This window comes from Oryza glaberrima, chromosome 11, assembly GCF_000147395.1.
Source record: "Oryza glaberrima chromosome 11, OglaRS2, whole genome shotgun sequence".
Classification (NCBI taxonomy): domain Eukaryota; kingdom Viridiplantae; phylum Streptophyta; class Magnoliopsida; order Poales; family Poaceae; genus Oryza; species Oryza glaberrima.
Window position 1 is genome coordinate 16,091,019 of NC_068336.1, and position 22,267 is coordinate 16,113,285.

The following is a 22,267-nucleotide window of genomic DNA, read 5'->3' on the forward strand; positions in this document are numbered from 1 at the left end:
GATCAGATCATTAACTGCTTCTAGAGAGTTTTTGTCTATTTAATTTTCTTTGGGCCAAAAGTCTACCAGTAATTATGGTACATCTGCCTGCAAGACTTCAATTATATGCATATAGGTATCGTCATGGAAAGTTGAATAAATGAACATAACTGTATATATATATGTTACAAATGAAAAAGAACAGTATATGTTACACCATAGAAATGTATGCTCGAGTAGAAGAATTTTATCTTTTTTTTCCTCATGGTTTTGTATCAAAGCAAATGTCAACACCATGACAAGTTACTTAACCAAAATGACAAGGAAAATAATTCAATTAAGAAATTAATTAATTTGTGGTAGAAGTCTCATTATTAACGTTAATTGTGGAAACTTGCTTTTTTTTATTATTATTTGAGATGTATCTGAAACTGAGTAAATCACTGGTGTCCTAGCATTGTTGCTGCTTCATATAGCATATCCAGACTAAGTAAATTTAAGCTGAGTTCTAACTTCTAAGTTCAGGCTGGGGTGGGCTATCATATCATTTTTCATTAGCACCATTACCAAACTACTAAATGCTGCACTTTTTTTAAAAAAAAATAATATCGAATTTTTTTTAAAAAAATCAAATAAATATTTTCAAATTATAATAACTAATACTTAATTAATTATGTGATAATTACTCATTTCATTTCCCGTATCAGAAAAAAAAAACTCACCTCTAAACTCACATTTACCTTTAGAAGAGCAAGTTTGTTAGGTTGAACTCCTTCTAGCAACTCAAAATAGTATCTTCCTCGTTACCCATTAGCACAATTCCTAAATTACCAAATGACATGTTTTGTGTCGTTAAAAAAAGACATGTTTTGTGAAAAATTTCTACGTAGAAGTTTTTGTTTTAAAAAAGATCAAATAAACAGTTTTTCAAGTTAATACTTAATTAACCATACGCTAATTATTATTCTTGTTTTGTTTTGTGTGTAGAGAAAGATCAACCCAATTTGCCTTGTCGAACATACCCCTGATCAAGCCACACGAAAAAAGAGAGGAGGTCAGGTTAATTTGGCTAATCTTCTACTTGTCATAGGAGGTCATGATTAATGATCATTTTCTTTTCTGATTAATGACCCTAATATTAATATACTAGTATTTTAGAACAAGCTAAGCTAAGTCAGACGAAAAAAAAAGGAAGAATCTGGAAGATATTTGTACTTACAGTGGGGCCCACATGGTGACGTGTACGCAGTAACTCCACCACAGCAACTTGCAGTCCAAGATGGGCCAAGCTGCCGTCGCCGAGGGAGCACGGCAACCTGCACCTGAAAGAATAGTCCAACGTACGTGGCGCTGACGTGGATGTTTGCCAGCACAAGAGGCTGAGCTGGCAGCTTGGCCGCTGACGTCATGTAATCCAATGGGAAATTTATCTTGATATAACTTAAGTAGCTTCAATTATATTAACCATCTTGAGCTTATCAACATTTTCTCCCTCTATTTAAAATTATTTGTTATTCTAAATTTGTTTTAAGCCAAACATTTTGATTTTTGACGAACAATTTCTATATAAACTCATATAATTTAACATCATAAAATTTATATTTTTAGATTACCATAAGAAATACTTTCATAACATAAATTGAAATATTGGTAACTACATGGATTTCTAAAAATTAATCATCAATGATAAACATGGTTGATTAACAAAACTATAACGGCAATCAATTTGCAACAGAATAAGTAGAATGCTTGCGTGTCTTGTTTCACTTGTACGTCAGTGAATTTAATCACCAAGTGATGATGAGATTGTTTGATTTTATTGGCGATACTGTTGTTAATTACTTGGCATTTCACGTATCTCGAATTCTAGATACAATTTTTCTTATACTACTACTAACTCTGTCCGTATCACTCCACTACTTTTGTCATTTCTTATGGTTGAAATCTTTACCTACTTAAAAAAAACAAAATCTGCTTCCATCCAAAATTTCATTCATCCATCAAATCTGAGCGCCGCTCGGTGATTCGTTCGCGTCACCCTACGTGCATGCGTTCGCTTACATCTGATTCAAACTCCAACTTGTGCGTGTTTCTATCCCGAGTTTTACAGAAATGGACTGCGACGATTTGGATGCGGATTCACTCCGATTTTGGGGAAACTAAAAGAAGAGATCGAGTGAATCAAAAACCCTCAACCAATTTTGGAAGATTGAGAAAGATCCGACCTGATTTGATAGGGAGGATCGGCTCCAGTACCATACGGGTAGGGGACTATCGTCCGAAGGTTAAAGACGCTAGTGTAGCGCGTAGGTCTGCCTTGGCAATGAGAGGAGGCAGCCGGTTGTGCCAGTTGGGTCTGCGGCTCCACTTGTGGGTTGAGCCGAAGAGAGACGGACTAAGTGGAAGTAAGAGTTGTTGTACCGCTGAAAAAAATGTTTTTACTTGTTGCACCACATGGGAATTTTTCTAGTTAAATAAAACAAGAAAAATACAATTACCTTGGAATCCAATTATCCATGCTTTAGGTGCATGGTATTACTCTCTCCGATGAGAAAATACATGACATATGGTTTATTTTTTCCATGGTCTTTGATGTGTGATTTTGCTAATAATTTTGTATTACAGTAAGTTTACAAAATCTAATAAACTTAACAGGTTGTAAAAGTATATTTCAAGGAAGATCTACAAGTACCATTTTTATGTTTTGGTTAAAATTAATTTATTAATGATCGAGTTTCAAAAATATAACCTGATACTACCAAAGCATCGAATATTTATTACCGGATGGGATGCATAGGAGTATTGATTTTTGCGTTATTTTGCCATATGAATTCCTTTGTGTGTACTAATGTCTGACTTTATAATTTAAATGTGGGCTTTAATGCTTATCACAAGAATTGGTGGTATATGTGACTTTTGTTTTAGAACCACCAAATAGTACTACTACACACGTGTTTGATATGTCTTCGTGAAGTCAGTGGTGAATCCAAAAATCAAATAATTACCTTTGTATCTGCAATATGCTAGGTACTATGACTTAGTAGAAATATGTTTTTGACAAAGCTCTAATTAAGTCTCACATGCGAGTGCTCTTTAGAACTACCGATTGGTGTTAACATTGGTCGTTATTGTAAAGTTGTGAAGATGATAAGGACAAGATGCAGCATGTCGAAGTTTAGAGATGATGGCGATGCAAAGTTTTGTGCTCTAAGGTTTAATAATAGGATAGACTTATTAGAGCAGGTTTAATAGTTGAGCTTGTCGATGGCAACAAATTTAGCCATGTTATCTAGAGCTTTAGTTTAAAATACTTCATGCAATAGGGAGCTGCAGTATATGGTCTGATTATTTGTCAGTACTTTGGATATGCCAATTACTATTGAGTCTTGCATACCTCACTACCCTATCATAGTTCGCATGCAAACATATGCCAATACCAGCAGTTCCTTCTCTCAAAGCTCACGTATAGCTGGCGACAATATAAGCGCCCGTTCACACCCTATTTCCTTCAGATCATTGCTTTTGTTAGACTTGATATTGTACCGCTAGCCTAGTTCGTCTATGGTATATGCTCTATTATGTCACCAAATTTTATTCGTAGCCTTATGTCCCACAAAAATTGTATTAATTGGTCGTGAAATTCTCAAAAGTTTTGCTCATAGAATTTTCATGAAACATCGTAAATTGCAGTCCAATCAAACTAGACAACATAACGGGCTTTTACGGCCCAGCCCACGACACACCCACCATTGGCCATTTGGGCCTGGATTGGACATCTCCGAATGACCGCACTCACAGTCTCACTCGTCGGAGCAGAAGCAGCCAAGAAAAGCGGCGGCCATGGCGGCGGCGGCGGCGAGCACCACGAGCATGATGACGAGGCCGCAGCTGCTCCACCTCTTCTCCCGCTTCTCCTTCCTCACCTCCCTCCCAGGTCAGCCTCCTGGCCTCTTCATAATCCTGTGTCCCCTTTTCTCTAACCTGTTGTTTTTTCCTCTTCCTCGCCTCCGGCTTGCTTGCAGAGGTCAAGGCGCGGATCGCTGACGCCGTCAGGGACAAGCAGGTGGGGGATTTGCTCGCCGATTCTTGAATGAACGGCATTCGATGCCTCTTAGCTGTTGGGGGAATTTATCGGATGGGGTGTTTCTTTGGGTTCTTGGAATAAAAGAATTAATGAAATGTTGGATTTTATGAACTATCTACTTCTTTGGGGATGCGAATTTGGAACAGATTAGCTTAGCTAGATATGTGAGTCCATGGATTGTCAGAGATTTTACAGGAATTATTATATGTAACTGTGTGTGAAATTAGCTTAAGCTGCACTTATTAGTGAAAATTACAGAATGTTTTGATGTTTCTGTAGGAGGCTGTAGCGGTGACCACCGAGATACAGGAGGAGATTCTCCGTGAGATGGGAATCGGTAATGCTAGTGTGCGTTGTGTTTGAGAATTATGTTGCAACAATATCTGATGCAAATTAGAGGTTGAGATACTAGTGATGAAACTGAAAACGTTGGAACTTCATTCATTAGAAGTTTTTTTTTTTTTGGTTAAGTAGCTACTTATATTTGTTGAGTTAATTCAATTGCTCGAATTGTCGATTTCTTGTATGTTGTAACCTGTAAGAGGCACTTGAAGAAGTGTTCATATAATAATTATTATAGACTTTAAGGTAATAGAGTGATTCAATTACATAGGATGCAGACCTAGGAAGAGAACATCTTTTATTGCGATGATTATTCGTTCTAAATAGCAATGTTGACACTTGACGTGATATTTTGAACATCAGATCCAAGTTTTGGTATTGGCTGCCTTGGAAAGGTGAACGTTATGTATGAGGATGACATGGAATTGATGGTTAAGTTCTATCAGTTTGTTGCCAAGTAAGCACATTCCAAGCCTCTCGATAATTTTAGATGTGTGGTTTCATGTATTAGTTCTATGTTTCCATGGTATTTAATAATATTGGATATACTAATTTTGTTAAATAATCAACCATCTGCATACTAGAGATATATTTGAACATGGTTCAAATTGATGAATCTATCTGGTGTTACTTCAAGTTTTCTTGTAGAAAGAGAAATTGATCAATCAATTAGGGCACAAATCATAATGAACAGCTAGCATAATAAGAAACTGTAGCAATACACCAATGCCTGCCTTATGGCAATTGGCAAGAATAGTTAGTGGATGGCATGTTTGACTTCAACTGTTGTCAACTACTCTAGACTCATGCTAATTTTTATCATTCAATTTGATAGAGAAGAGATGGCTATTGATGAAGCTGAGCTTGATCCTAGAGAGTTTGCTGAAAAATTACATGCTCAGCATAAATTACAGGAACAGGTGAGGCAAAACTTTTATTATGAAGATTTTTTAGGAACAAGAAATGTCTACCATATTTGTTTCAGGGAGCTAATGTCATGGTGGATCACTGTCACAGCAATTGAAGATGTTGATTCAGATGAGAAAATATAACCCAGAGAGCCAATCCGTCATACTCGAAACTGTATGTGCTCTTACTACTCTCCCTAGCCGTTTTCCATCCCTCACCGAAACATATCTCAGTTGGACAAATTTATGAATTTCATCGAGTTCATTATCAGAAGCAATTTATGCTTATTTGTATCTAATCATCGATGCAGTTGCGCAAGCAGTTGGAGAGTGCTAATTTCGATACCGACGCGTCGATCTTGACTCCGGAGCAGATCCAAGAGATTGTTGAGAACTAGATCAAAAACCATATCAACAGCTATTGGGCCATATGTTGTGTTTAAATCTGATTGATGTACATTTCTGTTGCTCATACAAGATATACCAGCACAATTAAATGTTGCTCAGCTCTCGCCATGGTTTATGGCATCAATTGTGTTATTGTGTTAACTTTTGTCCACGTATAGTTGTACTTTCTATACATAATTCAAGATTTTATCTCCCCAAAAAAGATCATGGCTACTAACAAGATAAAGCTCCAGGAAGGCACATGTGCTTACTGCTAGCCCATTGTGTGTATTTTCATAACATTTTACTGTATCTAGGGTTGACATTATGATCCACATTACAGTAAACTATAACGAGATTTTTTTTTTTCTTTCATCACCTAGATGAAAATGCAGGTGCAGGTAGGCCCAAAGTGTGACCAGCAACAACATGCACTTTTTCCCCCTCGAATCTCTTTTAATTTTTGTGTCTTCTTATGGTTTATCATCGTTGCCACCAAGCATCAAATCGACACACAACGAACCTAGAAACAGCATAAACTCGTTATTTTGGAAGTGCAATGCAGGTGTAAAACTGCCCAGTGGGTAATTTCTGAGCTATCAAGCAATAACTCGATAACTAACTTGCAAATGTCTTGCATTAGCGGGAAAAATCTGAGAGGGAAACATCAAACTGGAGTTGAGACAGGTCACATTGGCCAATCCATTAGTAAAGCCTGCTCCAGGGTAATCAGTGATCAAACAAACAACTTGTCCTAAGAGACCCTTTTGATGGTCAAAGAATCTTTTTCATGGTTAGTTTGGACATAAGGGATTAAACTGTAAAATGGATCCAAAACTTTCCTATCTTTCCACAACCGGTCTACTCCAACTCCAGAGGCAATCAATCAGACTATCGCACTATGTGAGTTGATCTGGGGAGGCAGCAGCAAGGCAGCATTTTACAACACATTCTCTTAACTGTAACAAAAGAATTGACTGATCAGTAGACTTGTCTGATGTTGATATTTATCCTTGAATTTTGAATGTAGTTTAAGATAAAAGAGTCATCTTCAGCAGATAGCTGCGGAACCAGCGCAGATATTTCTGCCTGATCACTTCCTGTGAAGATTCGTGGAACACCTGCGATAAGGACGGGAAAGATAAAATAGGAACATGATAAATATGGTGTTAGAATTAGCATTACCACTAAAAACAACTTTAGTTCAGTAAAATGCATTACCATGGAAGCATTCCCGTGCCTCCCCAGCCATCAATACGATATCACCACTTCGCAGAAACATGGCTGTTGGAACTTCATCTCTCGTTTTGCCTCCAAGAAGAAAAATGCACTTGCACCCCAAACTAAATTTATAAAAGGGAAGCCACTTTGTTAAGATCGAGTGACATCATAACATGAAAAAGCTAGCGAAGCATAATTATTACCTTATGCTTACAATAGGTTTACTCCAATCTGCTTCCATGTCATCAACGTGGCCACCAAGCATGTCACCTATAGACAGGGATAGGAACATGAAACTCTGAGATTATTTCCAATCATTTAGATCAATCTAAAAGGACAGTCACTGTTGAAGGAGCAAATACATACTTGGGCCATAATAGTTCACTATGGCGGCCTCTGGCTTGAATTCTTCTCCAGATGGCATGGCTGGAATGGCCATCTTTTTGGCAAGAACAGATAGGAGGTCTGGAATCTTGTTATGTGGAAGTGATACATCATAATTGCGCTGTAGTGACAGAAGGATTTTACCAAGAAGTCATTAGCATCCTTGGTTAAGTTGTCATTAGGAAGAGCTAATTGTACAACCTTGCATATCTCAGTAATGTCAAAAGATTGCCAGTATGCCTCAAATTTCAAGCTGACCAAGATGATATAATTATATGATGTAAGCACTGTGAGATTATTTTGGCCTTACTTTCAGGGGTTGTAACGTTCAGGCATAGCTTGCAGAACAACCAGACTAAAATAAAATTCCTTAAGTCTGTAGAATTGGCTGTGTATATCCCACTTGGACATAGAGGTCGGATTTTTATCAATTATTTAAAAATAACGTATGTGAGCATGTCTTAGAGTTCTACTGCCTCCATTAAAAAAAGAGAGAGAAGGTGCATAGTTTAAATAGGTTTGTTGATAAATATAAAAGGTTAGGATGTATATTTAATGACTTTACCCCTAACATGTGCTATTTATTTCCTATTCTGTCACCAAAACAATGTATTTTCCGTCCTTATCATACAAGTCTATTCCTTTCATATCTTTATCTATTCCGTCACCGCCTTAATCCTTAGGAATTTGCATTATATCAATTAGTGGGGAGGGCATAATTTTGTTATACACTGCAATGGAACTATATAGATTCATAATAATACCAAGATTAAAATGAATTCAGCATGACTGGAACAATTGCAGAAATTCTAATGGAAGGTAAATCTATCTATTTCTTAAGTATTACTTCCTCCGTTTCACAATGTAAGACTTTCTAGCATTGTCCATATTCATATAGATGCTAATGAATCTAGACATTATTATAGATTCATTAGCATCTATATGAATGTGGACAATGCTAGAAAGTCTTACATTGTGAAACGGAGAGAGTACTAGACAATATCAAAAGCACTACAAGCTGGAATAGTTCAATCAAACAAGAGAAAACAACATAAATATCTAGTATAACACTGGCATCGAAGCTCAAGGGACATACTTTTGACCAATCAAATTGCAGACCAAGGGTACTCCATCGGAGTTTCCGAACAAGGGTAGTTGCTGCAGTTGACCTGCATACCTCCCCTTTTTGTATCTCTGTGTCTTCAAGAAATTTGAAGCTATTGGATTTTCTTCCATCACTGTTCTGCTCGGATCTTTCTTGGTCATTGGGATTTCCCACTTCGACTAAAATCTTTCCACTTTTGGCAGCAGTGAGTAAGTCAAAAATTGGACCATACAAAGCTGTCAGGTTAGTTCTATTAGGAGGCTGTGGGAAGGTTTTCAAGCTTTCCCTGATCCAATAGCATTGTTCCTCAATAGATAGAGCACCAGGAATGAAATAGAATCCTACAAAATTAACACAAGAAGGATATCATTAGGTGTCACAAACATTATGAATTCTTTTTTTAGAAAAATGACCAATAGGAAGTGCAATGTATGATGTGAAGAATCAATATGTAAATCGAGAAATATATTAGTTTAATTATAATCAAATAGGCTCCATAAATATGTTTTGCAGCCCGCGCACCATCTTTCTTTCTGGATTTATTCTAACTGATATGGCAAAAGCTTATCTTAAATTTCAGAGTGAGCTCTATGCCTCCATCAAAGGTATAATAACAATACAAGTCTAGCATATGTTACATAGGTAGTAAGATGGCATCCAGGAATGAATCACACCAAGGATTCGGTATCTTGCTGCTACCAGAACAATCATGACAAAAGTAACACGATGTTCTAATCGCATACTACAAAGCAAGCAATGCGGCGAGTATAACAAGCGAAGTAGTAGTATACCCAAAACAATACTTGGATCAAAATACATTAGGAGCTAAAATAGTATATATAAATAATAATAAGCAAGTAGTATGCCAAGAAAGCATCTATGGAGTATGATAGGGTGATCAAAATCCGAAGCTCCAAAACTAGCCGCCATGAACAATCGAGAAATCGAACTGGGAAGCGAATGGTGGAGCTCCCAGATTTTACCAGGTCGGTCCAAGAAGCAGAAGACGGGGCGGTCGAACCCGGCGACGTCGCGCCTCCCGATCCCGCCGGGAAGCTCCCCGCCGCCGGCAGCGAGCAGCGCGTGGAAGTCGACCACCGCGGACAGGTCCTCCAATCCTCCTCCGCCGCCGCCGCCGCCTCCTGGCTTGCTCCTGCAGCGGCGCTGCAGAGGTAAGGGCGGCTAGATGGATGGATGCGTGTGGACAGGGGGAGAGAGGGGGAGGGAAGGAGGGAGAGGGATCGAGACCTTGCCCTGCCGCCCTTGGGCTTCAGCGGCTTGTAGAGCTTGTACTGCTTCTCGGCTCGCCGGAACGCCGTGCGCTCCGCGGCGGCGGCGGCGGCCTGCTCGGTGTCGCCGTACATCGCCGGAGGGAGAGGTGTTCTGACGGGTCTGTGTCCAACTCTGTGTCTGTGGGCGGTGGCCTACTGGCTGACGGGTGGGCCCAACAAGCGTGGTCAGGGTTTTGACCTCGAAATTTCCTGCCACCACTATTTTTCACAAAACCAGGTAGTAGTAAACTCATTGTAACGGAACTCTTTGCAAAGTTTTCCCTAGTTAGCACCCCTTATCTAGTACCCCAAACATCCAACTACATTTTCCAACTGAAATGGAAAATGATTACCGAAATGGAATTGTATATCCAGAATAAATCTAAGAAAACATATCCCAGGCGAATACTTGATATGTTCCCCTTGTCCAGGCCCATCGCAAGGGAAGCAAAAACCAAGATTTATTTTATCGGGTATCAAACGGGAACTGCGAGCAAATAAAACACTTTTCAACATTATTTATACAGTCACATAGATTGTAAATGTGTGAATATGATGGACTAAAAAATTCACGTAGGTAACAAAGCAACTTTGCCGCATCGGGTAATCCCTCCGTTTCATATTATAAGTCATATAGCTTGTCAAAATTCTTTAGATTCGACAAATTTATAGAAAAGACTAATATTAACATTTACAACATCAGATTTGTTTCATTAAATTTAATATTGAATATATTTTAATAATATATTTATTTTATATTTAAAGTATTAGTATATTTTTCTACAAACTTACTTAAAAAAAAGTCAAATGACTTATAATATGAAACGGAGAGAGTATTAAACACTGTGAAAGTGATATATAATCGGGTCGCAACACTACTGCCGGAAGTATAAGGAAATAAAATATGCATGTACACGTTATTTTCTGATAGCAAAATTTAAAAAGCCGGTGCCCGTTCCTCCTCCCAACTTTGCATGCTGTGCCTCCCTTGCCTTTTGTATGTTGCATCTTCATCCTCTACAAAAATATAGATGACTCAGAACATGTTGAAGCAACATATATACATATTGTGAAACCTTGCTAGCTTAGATGGATCCCTCCAAGAAAGGTTTCATGAACTTGTTGAACCAAGGCTTCCCAAGCCAACATTCTAACCAAAACTCCAGTCCTACTCAATTTCCCTCCACTTTCTTCCAATCACAGTTTCCCTAATCCTCATAGTTTTACCCAATCCTCACCACCTAATTTCCAAACCTTCTACCCTTTTGGTTCTCCACCCAACTATCACCTATATGGCAGTTCTCCTCCAAACTTTCTAGGTTTTCAGTAGCAAGCAAGTTGGTTACAATCAAGTTGCTTTCAAGATTTTCGTCCTCAAGAAAGTTGGGTGCACTCACTAAATCAAGTTGTCGGGTCTGCCTCTTCTCATTGACGAGAATCAACCTCTCATTGCCCTACAAAACAAAAGGAGAACAATTTGGTTAACATCGAAGAATCAAATGATAATAGCCAGAGATAGAGAGAAGAGGGACATGGGTCAACTAGACCAAAGAAGAAAATGTACAAGTCCTTTAGCTCTTGGTTGAATAACTCACTGGATTCTATAAATGGTAATGATAAGAAGGGAGGATATAATTGAAAGGATGTTGATGTAGAGTTCAACAACAATACATCTAGCAATAACCGTAAAAGAATAGTTATGCAATACAAGACACATTTGGGTGGTGTTAAGAAGGATATCGCAACATTTTGTGGAGCTTATTCTTGAGCTAGAAGTACCTGGAGTAGTGGATACTCTAATGATATAATAATGAAGAAGGCCCATGCGGTGTATAAATCAGAAAACAATGAGAAAACTTTCACATTAGAGTATATGTGGAGAGAATTAAATGATCAACCAAAATGACAAAGGATTCTTGAAGAGGACTAGGATGAGCCTTACTTCCTCTGCAGCTATGAAATGCCTCATACGAAATTTTGTGGTTTGAGGATAATTGTGACTGTTTCTTTCACCAAATCTTGTTTATTTGACAAGAACTGTATGTATTTGAATCTTGTTTATGTGCTTCCTTCAAAGCTGTGTTTTAAATCCAGCTCCTCCTGCAGTTCATTGACGTGCTGTTCTGGTTGCCCACACAAATTCTTCATGAAGTTTGCTTCTTGTTCTAATGTGAAGTACAGAATTCACAGAAAACCACTTTATGAAGAACAAACATGATTAATTAGAACATAGCATGTCATTACAGCTGCAAGAGCTGAACCTCTGGATGCATCAATCTCAAACCCAATATTGTGCTCGATTCTACTTAAAATTTAGCAAGTTTTTTTTTTTAAAAAAAACAATGGGATTATCACTTCATTATTGTTCCAAACAAACAAAAGAAACAAACAGGCAGTGAAACGACAACAATTCGGTTTACTAGTATACACTTTACAAACTCTCTGCTTGTCTTTGCATTGCATCAAAGAATTCAGTTTGAGCTATGGAATTGCATCAATCCAGTACCTAAAGAGTAGAAAGATCAATTCTTCACATTAGCTCAGCTCACACTAGCTATGAACAAACCAACTGCGCCGCCGCCGCCGTCGCCGTCGTCTTCAAGAACGGCTCCGGCGATGTCTCCGGCGAGCATTGGTTATTGGTCCGGCCATCCTACAAGATCTGGGCGGGGCCGGTCGGGCAGAACGCGTCCGGCGGCCCGCCGCCGGCGACGCGGAAGTGCCAGAGGCGGCCCTTGGCGGCGGCGAGGTTGTCCTCGCAGAGGTACTCCCAGGCGTACCACCGCTCCACCGTGCGGTGCACGTCGTGCACGGCGACGTCCACCGCCTCCCGGCCTCCCGCCGCCGAGGCGCGCGCCAGCGCCGCCGCGGTGTAGATGGCGCCCATCCGGCCGGGCTCCCCGGCGGCGGCGCCGCTCGGCCCGTCCACGACGAGCACGTCCCACCTCGCGTCGAGCACCTCCCGCGGCAGCGTGGCGGTCAGCGCCAGGTGGCAGCCGGACCTGCCCACCGCCCCCGTCGGCCGACGGCACGCCGGGCTGTCCCGCGCGCGCCGCAGCAGCGGCCACGCCTCCCCCGCCGCGTCGCGGTACCTCACCTGGTGGATCTTGGCCGCCGCCGCCGCCGACGCCGCCGAGCCGCCGCGGAGCGAGCGGCGCGCGCTGTCGGCGTCCTCGGCGCTGTCGGTGACGAACGCGGTGGCGGCGCCCTCCCCGGCGTTGACGGCGGCGAGCGCGGCGAGCTGCGGGGAGAGGCCGAACACGAGCAGCCGGCACGGCGCGCGCGCGGCGACCACGGACCGGAGCAGCGCGGCCTCCTTGGGCGCGAGGCCGCCGTCCGTCCCGTTCCCGCCGCCGACGCCCCACGCCGAGGCGCGGCCGCGGCGCGCGGCGGCGGCGGGCGACGAGGAGCCAGTGAGGAGCAGCAGCTTGACGAAGGAGAGAGCGCAGAACACGACGAGGACGACGGTGAGCACCTGCTTCGGCGACATCACCTTGCTCCCTCCTCCACCTCCTCCTCCGCCGCCGACGACGCCGCCGCTGCTCATCTGCATCGATCCGGATGCTCCTACTCCGATCTGGCCTCTTCCTGTGAACACTCTACTGACGATTTCTTGATCTGGTCTTCTTCCCCATTGATCCGCCAGATTGGCACCCAGATCTCCTTCTCCTCCTCTGGTTCTTGGATTGGGTTGCTTGCTACTGTTGCTGGTGTGGCTTGGTGTGATGGTGATGTGTGACTAGCTAGCTACTTCATCCCTTTCACAGTGTAAATCATTTTATTATTTCTCATGTTACATCGTGAAACGGAGAGGGAGTAGCTGCCTAGCTAACTTTGTCCTGTAAAGCAATTAGGGTTTGGTTGGTGTTGACTTGTTTTTGTGTATGCTGATGTCTTTGTGCCATTTCTCAGAGGTTGGAGAAGCTGAGGTTGTTGAAGAGTTCATGGGTTGGGGTCACTTTGCTCAAGTATTTTCTTCACAATAACGCCCATGCGTTACAACCGATTTATTTTAAAAAACAATCATTGTATATGATTTTTGAGTTTAGAAAAACTTATTCGTATTGTCTAACATATATAGTGATGAAAAATTCTATAATAAAAATATTTGATTCTCATACTTTTCTTATACATATCTGATTCGTGGGGCTAAAAAAGGGGCAAAATCTTCTCTCATTTTTTCCCCGTATGTTAGTTCGGGGTGTGCTCATCATAACTATTATCTTTTAAATTAGTTTCTCTTCACAATAATTTATTAAATTGATTTTTTTGTTTTAGTTCTTTGGTTTGTTTAATTAGTATTTTTTTTTGTTAGCTTTGATTTGAAGAGATACTTTTCATGATAATTTATTCCCTTTGATGTGATAACATGGATCTGTTGAGCTGGTGGTTTGCTACTTTGGTGGGAGGGAGTAGTGTGCTTTGCCATGTACATGTGACTTCAGAATAGGGGAGGATAAGACATTTTTGTGTTGATTATTTTTAATAAAATGCATTATGTTATTTTGTCTCAAGCTTCTTGATAAGTTTCCCATGATAATTTTCAGGGCAATATAACAAGCATTTTTAGGGTCAGGTAACAAGCAATAAAATACGCATTATGTTACAAGCTTTTTTTTCCCCTTAGTTTTCCATTTTAACTGAGGTGAATAAACTTGAGTATTTTTTATAGTAGTGTAACTATGATTGAACTTTAACTTTTTTTGGAGCAAATAAATTGGAAAAAAAGTTAATGTCAGATTCATATTTTTAGGGCCCCTTTGAAACGCAGAAAAACAGAGGGATAGAAAAACACAGAAGTTTGATAAGAATTCAAATGCAAAACATAGGATTACAAAACACATGAATGACTATTTGATTGGATCGCTGGAAAAATGCAGAAATCATATGAGAAAGATAAACTCAAAGGAAAATTTCCAAGAGGTTAAAGTTTTTGCTAAATTTTCTCCAAAATTTATGTAGGATTGTCCATTTCATAGGAATTTAAAAATATAAGATATGATTCAATCCTTTATTTCAAAGACATTCATAGAATTTTTTCCAATAGAATTGAAATTCTTCAAAATTATTATGCTTTTCTATCAAATTAATTGGGCCCTTAGATCATTTTAAGACAAAGACATGCACCCATCCACAAATCTACTGTCAGATCCAGGCCCAATAATGTAATTCGAGAAAATGATTTGGGCCGAATATAAGGTAGGCCTTGTCAATTGGGTCTTGTGTACCTCTGGGCTTGTATTCCTTTCTTCTTCTTTTTTCTCTTTCAAGTGGACTGGGTTGTACTTTAGCCTGCAAATTTTCTATGAAATGCAAATCTTTTGCTCAACGTTTTTATAGTGGCAAGAAAAATGAAAAGAGGCAGAATACATGGTGTTTAGGGCAGGTAGAAGAACCCAAAGGACTTCGTTTGGGACAGGGAAACATGGTGTGCATCTGAAGTTTATTTGTATATGATATGTTCCGATCATATGTATTTCAATTCAGAACACGATTAGGAGCTATGCAAATAACTGTACGACCAAAATTTTGAACGTGTCCATGCTAATGGTATTTTCCAATAATCTTAAAACTATTTGCATCTGAAATGAGAGATATTTTTGCTTCTCCATACATAATTAGGTACATTTTATTTTGACATACTACCTCCATATTTTAATGTATGACGCCATTGACTTTTTATCCAACGTTTGACCATTCGTCTTATTCAAAAAATTTATGTAATTATTATTTATTTTATGATGACTTGATGCATCATAAAATGTTATTTAAGCATGACATAAATATTTTTATATTTGCACAAAATTTTTAAATAAAACGAATAGTCAAACATTGGTTAAAAAGTCAACGGCGTCATACATTAAAATACGGAGGGAGTGATTTTTTTTCTTTGGGACACTAGAATCATCATTAATTTACCACATTTTTACGATTTAAGTATACACATAAAGCTAACATTTCTTATTAGGAAGACATATAGTTATTTGTCACAACTGGCTCACAAAATATGTCCCTCTCAAATACCAGGGGACCAAACAAGCAAGGTGACAAAAGAAACTAGCTAGATCTTCATACGTGTGGCCAGATCGACTGAAAACTATTACAAAACTTAAAATTGATCAGTAAAGCTTCAAACAAGATAAACTAAGAAATGTAGAGGAGAAAACGACCTGAAAAACTAAGAATGGTAGTTTTGAAACAAAACAAAATGAAGGAATAACTTATAGCTAGGAGCGAAATTTAACTTGCATTTGCCATGCATGGTAATGATCGCCATGGTGGAGGAGGCTTCGGCGAAGCATAGGTTGAAGGTGATGTCCTTGGACTATCAGTCACAGAAACACTTCAGCTCTGATGGTGATGTCTCCAGCTGCGTCCAATATTGTGGACATCATGACCAACTAGCTGCCATGGCACAGCTACATCATGAGACCAACTAGTGTAAAGCAGGTTGAATGGGACACATATCCAATATAACGAATCTGGATAAACAGTCTGTCCAGATTCATAGTATTAGGATATGTCTTATCCAACTAAAACTCATTATATTTTGAGACAGAGGGAGTAACATAATATTAACCATGTAGTATGCCAATTAATTGTGCTGCAAAATGATATTCCCAGTGTAGGAGAACAAATATTGTTTTGGCCCGATAGAAATTATTGCCAATGTTGATTGTTGCTAAATACATACTATTATAGCTAGCTAGATTGATCATATATAATATTGTGGAGAAATATTATGGGTCATTTTAATTTGGTTCTTGTTGTTACCGTGCATGCTCTAACAAGGCTCGAAGTCATTTGATCCCTTAAGGGGACGTACACTCATTCTTTACGTGTCATAATGCAAGTCATCTCCTAATTAGGCGCACTGTGATGCAAGGAATTCATGTGGGAATTATAATCATAGCAAAATAAAACAGTAGCCTAATATATAACACTTCATACATAGTAGGAAGTAGTCCAATGCACACACACATGATCTCACAATTCCATTTTGACCGTGTAAAACATGGTAATAAAACTTATACAAAACTAACTACAAAAAGTGTAGGAAGTACTTATAGATGAGAAATTAAGTACACACACAAAACTTTGTGGTGTTGAATGCGACGACAACATAATATATTATGGTGATCGAAAAGGTCTCTATCAAACCCCATTTCCTCCCATCTTCCTTAATTTCATACAAAATGATGGGAGTCAGTATTGCCCTTGATAAAATATATTAAGTTGATCAGCTGTGAAGAAGTGCCTGTCACTGTTAATTATCTTACAATGCTTATGGCAGTTTTAAGCTAACTTTTAAGCTCGGCCTTTTCAACAACTCTATATAGCCTATTCCTTTCACATTTGGTCAACTAAAATGTTCTTGTGCGTCATTGCCTCAACTAACACTCTATCTAGGTTACATCAACAATGAGAGATGCACAAATTTCTTTAGGAATCAAACATGAAAGCGTGGGACTAATTCTACTTGAATTGGCTGATCGGAAAAGGAGAATATTTAAGCTAAACATGTTCTTAGAAAATCCATATTCATATTTTGTGTAGTTACTATATATAGGAGTTACGATCGAACCGTCAGTCATTCGTATCACCACTTTGGTTGTGTGGTTCAAAAAATCGGCGCTATAAGAGTTTAATATGAGCATTTAAGAACAATAAATCCATTTTCTACTGAAAAGAAGTCAATGGTTCATAGCAATGAAGAATCCACGAATTTATAGATGGTTTCACTTCTTACATAAAAATAATCAGCTTCATCGGTTGCCCTAACAAGAATAAGCTAATGCTAAAATTTGAATTTTAAAACTTTATTGTAGAGTTGATTTGAGGATATTTTGTAGTTTTTTTTAACATTGGTCTCTAAGTTGCTAAGGACAAACACATATATAAAAGTTTTACTTTTATTTTTGTCGCTAATAAGCTGTTACGGTTTATAATAAGCTATTGGCTAAAACCGATACGACCCAATATTATAATTACTTATTATTGTTATTATTGAGTTATATATATTTTGTGAAATGTGACAAGGAATCAAAATCGCTTGTATTAAGCTTCCATTCCAGTAGTGTTAATTCGGCAGTGAACCATATATTTAATATGCAAGGAACTTTCTCAGTCACCACATGTCATGCCTAAGTAGCTGGAGACATCAAAATATTGACAATGTTTGGTAGCCAACAGTTTCAACTTTCGTTATTAGTTTCCTTTTCTTTTCTCTCTAGCTAGGGTTTGAATTTTTGCGCAAAAGACAAAAGTGAACTTTTTTGGTGACAATGAAGTTAGATACCAGTTCTAATCTCACATGGACCAACAAGCTTGAATTTCAAGCCACCTTGAGAAAACAAAGAATTTGAATCAGTCATGTGTTGACATTATACTTACAGCATGCATGCCTTGTCCAATTATTCTTTTGAAACTATAATAATTTCAGCTAGAAGACTGAATAATGTTGTTAGGTTAATTTTTTGTTGTTTTAACATGTACGTCGCAGACATAGAAAATTGATTCAAACAGCTGGTCTCCTAGTTAATTAACTCACCCCAGTAATAATGAGAGATAATATATACATCATCGATGCGTTGGAAATTTACTACTTCCTCCATTTCACAATGTAAGTCATTCTAGCATTTTCCATATTCATATTGATATTAATGAATCTAGATAGATATATATGTCTAGATTCATTAACATCATTATGAATGTGAAAAATGCTAAAATGACTTACACTGTGAAACGGAGGTAGTATACAAGGACTCAAGAAGCTATAGTTGATAATACTCTGTCTATCCAAAAGGCTAAGTCCTTGTATCTCTTTTGTCATCAAGATCAACAAGAAATTAACTCATCCCCTCATGTATCAAAACCAAGAAAACAATATACATGCATACAACCAATGAATATTAAGATGATTGCTTAGGTTTCGGTCAATAATTTAATTTAGCAAGGTAAAACGAAAAGACAACTATTCCATCTAAGTCTAGATGTATGAAAAACCACAAATAAAACCTATCTCATTTGGAAAACCCAAGAAATAAAATAGGATCAAGCCTTTTTTGGATGGAGAGGGTATTTACACCATTTATAAAATTAATACATACTTAATTACTCCAAGGTTAATAGTAAACCCAACAGTCAGCTATTCATTTGTTACAACATTAATAACTAGCCTTATCACATTATCCAACAAAATTTCTTAGAGTCTTGTGTTGTAGCTGGCTGTATATTTGCAATCCTTTTCCTTTCTTCCACCTCTCCTCTTTTCTTCAACTCCACACAAAATATAAGGTGGCAACTCTTAATCAACTATAGTTTACTTATATCACTTATTATGTATGCTCTTAGTTGTAGCTGGGCATATAGCACTAGTACCATTAACGCACTAAAATCCAAGGAACAACCTTTTCGATGTTTTCATCAGCATGACCTAATTATATTGTCAACCAACAATCTTCAACTGGAGGAGGATTAGATTTATATTCCTTCTGTCTATATTCTGGACAGGTCTTTGTCCAAGACTAGAAGCAACAATATTAGAGTAACAGTACCTGAAGGAAAGAAAAAGTATACATTGCAAAACGACGAAATGAAGATGGATCGTCAATTCATCATACTCTTGTCTACAAGGGGATGAGAAAGGACATAAACATAACTGATGTTTGCATCTAGATTTTTCTATATGTTTGCAAACAATCGTTTGGCTAGTGTAGAGACATATGTTAATTACCTTGTACATGAATTTTATTTTTAAGTATTCCATATAAGAACAATTGTACACCCAACTAATTAATGTATCCATGATTTAAACATATTATCTTCAATTATATTCCTAGACCAAATAATAATTGAGACAAAACAAGACTAAGTCAAAATGGTTTGCATCTATGCATGGTGCAACACGCTACTAGCTCTCTGCTTTATGTCCAATAGTCATACATAATGCTAAATCGAAATTATTTTTTTACAAACTAATTATAATCAATATGAAGCAACCAATAATGGAGATGAACATGGCATATACCCATAGCTGGGTACCATGGACCCACATTACAATTACACACAAAACCGATATAAAACAACTATATGAGATCTCTTATCATGACAGCAATTAATTAGTTTATGCTCCCTTGACAGGGACAAGAATTAGTACTAATTTGTCATATGTTCACCAATTAGTGCACAACTGGAGTGTGGAATGATGTTATATATATAATCACCTTGGGTAGAAGCTGTTGTGCATCTTGCTAGCTAGCTAGATTGCATCTTCTTCCTTCATTTTACTCACAACCTACAAAGTGAGAGATTATTCTAACTCTAAACCAAGCCCACCTCAATTTCTTGCTACTTAAATCTCATCTCCATCTTCTTCAACCTGTGATCATCATTCAATAGTTGAAGCTAGTAATAGAGCCAGTTGACAAGGTTTGCAGTACACAGATGTGTGGAGAGATGGAGCATGGGTTTCACCTCCACATGGAGCACCAGGTACCTAAGCATGATATGATCTAGCTAGCTAGCTAGCTAGTTTCTTCCATCTTGAAATTAAAACCTTTTTTGGTTTGTCAAAAAATGGTGTCTGATTTTGTGTTATTCCCTCTAGGCTATACATGGTGGAGAATTTAAAGAAGGGATTTGCACGTCGATCCCCAACCCTCCTATTCCTAGCACATCGAGACCAAATAGCATGGTCATCAAGGTACCCAACTTATTACTCGATTACACACCTCTATTACTTTTTGCCTTGTAAGAATTACTCCTACTGTTCTACATATACATGGTCTTATTTGAAACGCGAGGGTGGACAATTTTAGAAAAGTCCGAAATTTCGTGTATTTTGGTACTTTTTGGTATGAAATTATTTAAAAAATTTTAACAGAAGATCAAAATTTCGTGAATTTTGTTACTTTTTTAAAGAAATTATTTAAAGTTTTAACATATTTTTGACTGAATTTAAACAAAATTTGACCAAATTTAAAAAACAAACTTGAAAAATCCTAAAATTTCGGATGAGATAGTTGCTTGCCGGGTTCCGAAATTACCGGAATTTCTATCATCCCTGGTGTGTGCATTCTTAATGATCGGGCATCCATGGCGTGGTGGTGCAGAAGGTTTGCCGGCGGGAGTTCATCCCGCCGCACATCGTGGCGGAGGCGATCTCGACGCTGCGCGGCCTCGACCTCCGGTGGTCGGGTCCCATCACCCCCGGCGAGCGCCGCTACGTCGAGCAGTACGTCCTCGCCAAGTACCCGCAGTACTCCCACGGCCTCATCGGCGACGACGCCTCCGCCGCCGCCGCCGCCGACAGCGACGTCGTCGTCGAGCACCGCCGCCTGCAGACGTCGTCGCCACCGACGTCGTCGTCGGCGGCGAGGGGAGCGCCGGCGGCGGCGGCTGGCGACGTGGCGGCGGTGAGGCTGGAGCCGTCGCGGCTGCTGGACATGCTGGCGAGGAAGGCGTCGTTCCCGGGGAGCTTCGTGTCCATCCCGGAGATCCAGGCGAGGAACCGCGTCCTCCGCCGCTGCGGCCTCGCCGACGACGACTACCTCGTGCTGTTCGCGCCCACGCCCCGCGACGCCCTCGTGCTCGTCGGCGAGAGCTACCCCTTCTTCCGCGGCAACTACTACATGTCCATCCTCGCCTCCGGCGCCGGCGCCGACGCCGACGCCGGCGGCGGCGGCGACTGCGTCCGCGCGTTCGCGGCGTACAAGGACGCGAAGGTGATCGCGGCGCCGGAGTCGTGGCTGGACCTCCGCATCAAGGGCTCCCAGCTCAGCCAGTACTTCCGCCGCAAGTGCAAGCACGCGCCCAAGGGGCTCTTCGCCTACCCCGTCGTCGTCTCCGGCGGCGGCGGCGAGGCGGCGGCGGCGAGGTACTCGCTGCACTGGGTGTCGGAGGCGCACCGGAACGGGTGGCACGTGCTGCTGGACGCCACGGGGCTCGCCGCCGGGGACCGGCTGCCGCTGTCGCTGCACCGGCCGGACTTCGTGACGTGCGCGCTGGACGACGCGCGCGCGCAGCCGCCGTCGGCGGCGACGGCGACGGTGACGTGCCTGCTCGTCAGGAGGAGGTCGTTCGACGTCACCTCCAAGGGAGATAATTGAAACGATATGCAGAGCTAAATTACTTGTTCCGTTTCAAATTATAAAAACATTTTAGGTTTTGTTTCATGTATGTGCTTCATTTATGTGTAAATAATTTAAATGAGGGATAAAGAAGTTGAAATGTATCACTATCTCTATCTCTACAATTATAAAAATTAAAAATATTTTTGTCATGTGCTTTGGTATGTCGTGAATCCATAGCTTAGTTTCTAGATTATCCGATTCTCGTATATCTTCCTTTCATGTTTCCGATTCTATTTTCTTCTACCGAACGCAACGCAGACGATCGATGCAACCCTGGGGTCGTTCTAACGCACGGCTGACATCTGGGCCGAGCGTCGCGGCCACCACGGACGGAAAAAGTACACCAAAGGTTCCTCAACTTGTCATCGGGATAAAAAATATTCTCGAACAGCAAAACCAGATATACGAGGTACCTTAACTAAGGTCACTCAGCGGCGTGACCCGCCCCACTT

General features: G+C 39.9%; 4 protein-coding genes across 4 annotated transcripts; 2 read left to right on the top strand and 2 right to left on the bottom strand.

Annotated features, from left to right (window-relative positions):
• Nucleotides 1-3,769: 3,769 nt before the first annotated feature.
• On the top strand, nucleotides 3,770-5,845 carry LOC127753682 (uncharacterized). Its single transcript, XM_052279096.1, has 7 exons — nucleotides 3,770-3,913; nucleotides 4,002-4,042; nucleotides 4,343-4,400; nucleotides 4,769-4,862; nucleotides 5,241-5,325; nucleotides 5,423-5,488; nucleotides 5,625-5,845. The coding sequence occupies exons 1-7, from the start codon at nucleotides 3,820-3,822 to the stop codon at nucleotides 5,709-5,711; spliced, it is 525 nt and encodes a 174-aa protein (XP_052135056.1). The 5' UTR covers nucleotides 3,770-3,819; the 3' UTR covers nucleotides 5,712-5,845.
• A 266-nt stretch (nucleotides 5,846-6,111) lies between these two features.
• On the bottom strand, nucleotides 6,112-9,887 carry LOC127753681 (alpha-ketoglutarate-dependent dioxygenase alkB). Its single transcript, XM_052279095.1, has 7 exons — nucleotides 9,659-9,887; nucleotides 9,394-9,563; nucleotides 8,402-8,751; nucleotides 7,288-7,426; nucleotides 7,125-7,191; nucleotides 6,922-7,043; nucleotides 6,112-6,821 (listed from the first exon to the last, which is right to left on the bottom strand). The coding sequence occupies exons 1-7, from the start codon at nucleotides 9,772-9,774 to the stop codon at nucleotides 6,682-6,684; spliced, it is 1,104 nt and encodes a 367-aa protein (XP_052135055.1). The 5' UTR covers nucleotides 9,775-9,887; the 3' UTR covers nucleotides 6,112-6,681.
• Nucleotides 9,888-12,077: 2,190 nt separating this feature from the next.
• Nucleotides 12,078-13,633, bottom strand: LOC127753999 (probable methyltransferase At1g27930). Its single transcript, XM_052279453.1, has one exon. It carries the CDS (start codon nucleotides 13,232-13,234, stop codon nucleotides 12,335-12,337), a length of 900 nt encoding a protein of 299 aa, XP_052135413.1. The 5' UTR covers nucleotides 13,235-13,633; the 3' UTR covers nucleotides 12,078-12,334.
• Nucleotides 13,634-19,938: 6,305 nt separating this feature from the next.
• Nucleotides 19,939-21,796, top strand: LOC127755362 (uncharacterized). The gene is made up of 3 exons (XM_052281018.1): nucleotides 19,939-20,175; nucleotides 20,291-20,386; nucleotides 20,796-21,796. Exons 1-3 carry the CDS (start codon nucleotides 20,128-20,130, stop codon nucleotides 21,789-21,791), a joined length of 1,140 nt encoding a protein of 379 aa, XP_052136978.1. The 5' UTR covers nucleotides 19,939-20,127; the 3' UTR covers nucleotides 21,792-21,796.
• The last annotated feature ends 471 nt before the right edge of the window (nucleotides 21,797-22,267 follow it).

Excerpts from the sequence above, each read along its gene's own strand:
- LOC127753682 (XM_052279096.1), top strand. The coding sequence starts at position 3,820 with ATGGCGGCGGCGGCGGCGAGCACCACGAGCATGATGACGAGGCCGCAG. Across the intron at positions 4,043-4,342 it reads ACGCCGTCAGGGACAAGCAG|GAGGCTGTAGCGGTGACCAC; the intron begins GTGGGGGATTTG and ends ATGTTTCTGTAG. Across the intron at positions 4,401-4,768 it reads TCTCCGTGAGATGGGAATCG|ATCCAAGTTTTGGTATTGGC; the intron begins GTAATGCTAGTG and ends TTTGAACATCAG.
- LOC127753681 (XM_052279095.1), bottom strand. The coding sequence starts at position 9,774 with ATGTACGGCGACACCGAGCAGGCCGCCGCCGCCGCCGCGGAGCGCACG. Across the intron at positions 7,427-8,401 it reads TGCAATTTGATTGGTCAAAA|CGCAATTATGATGTATCACT; the intron begins GTATGTCCCTTG and ends CTGTCACTACAG. Across the intron at positions 6,822-6,921 it reads GGCACGGGAATGCTTCCATG|GTGTTCCACGAATCTTCACA; the intron begins GTAATGCATTTT and ends TCCTTATCGCAG.
- LOC127753999 (XM_052279453.1), bottom strand. The coding sequence starts at position 13,234 with ATGCAGATGAGCAGCGGCGGCGTCGTCGGCGGCGGAGGAGGAGGTGGA.
- LOC127755362 (XM_052281018.1), top strand. The coding sequence starts at position 20,128 with ATGTGTGGAGAGATGGAGCATGGGTTTCACCTCCACATGGAGCACCAG. Across the intron at positions 20,176-20,290 it reads ACCTCCACATGGAGCACCAG|GCTATACATGGTGGAGAATT; the intron begins GTACCTAAGCAT and ends TATTCCCTCTAG. Across the intron at positions 20,387-20,795 it reads CAAATAGCATGGTCATCAAG|AAGGTTTGCCGGCGGGAGTT; the intron begins GTACCCAACTTA and ends GTGGTGGTGCAG.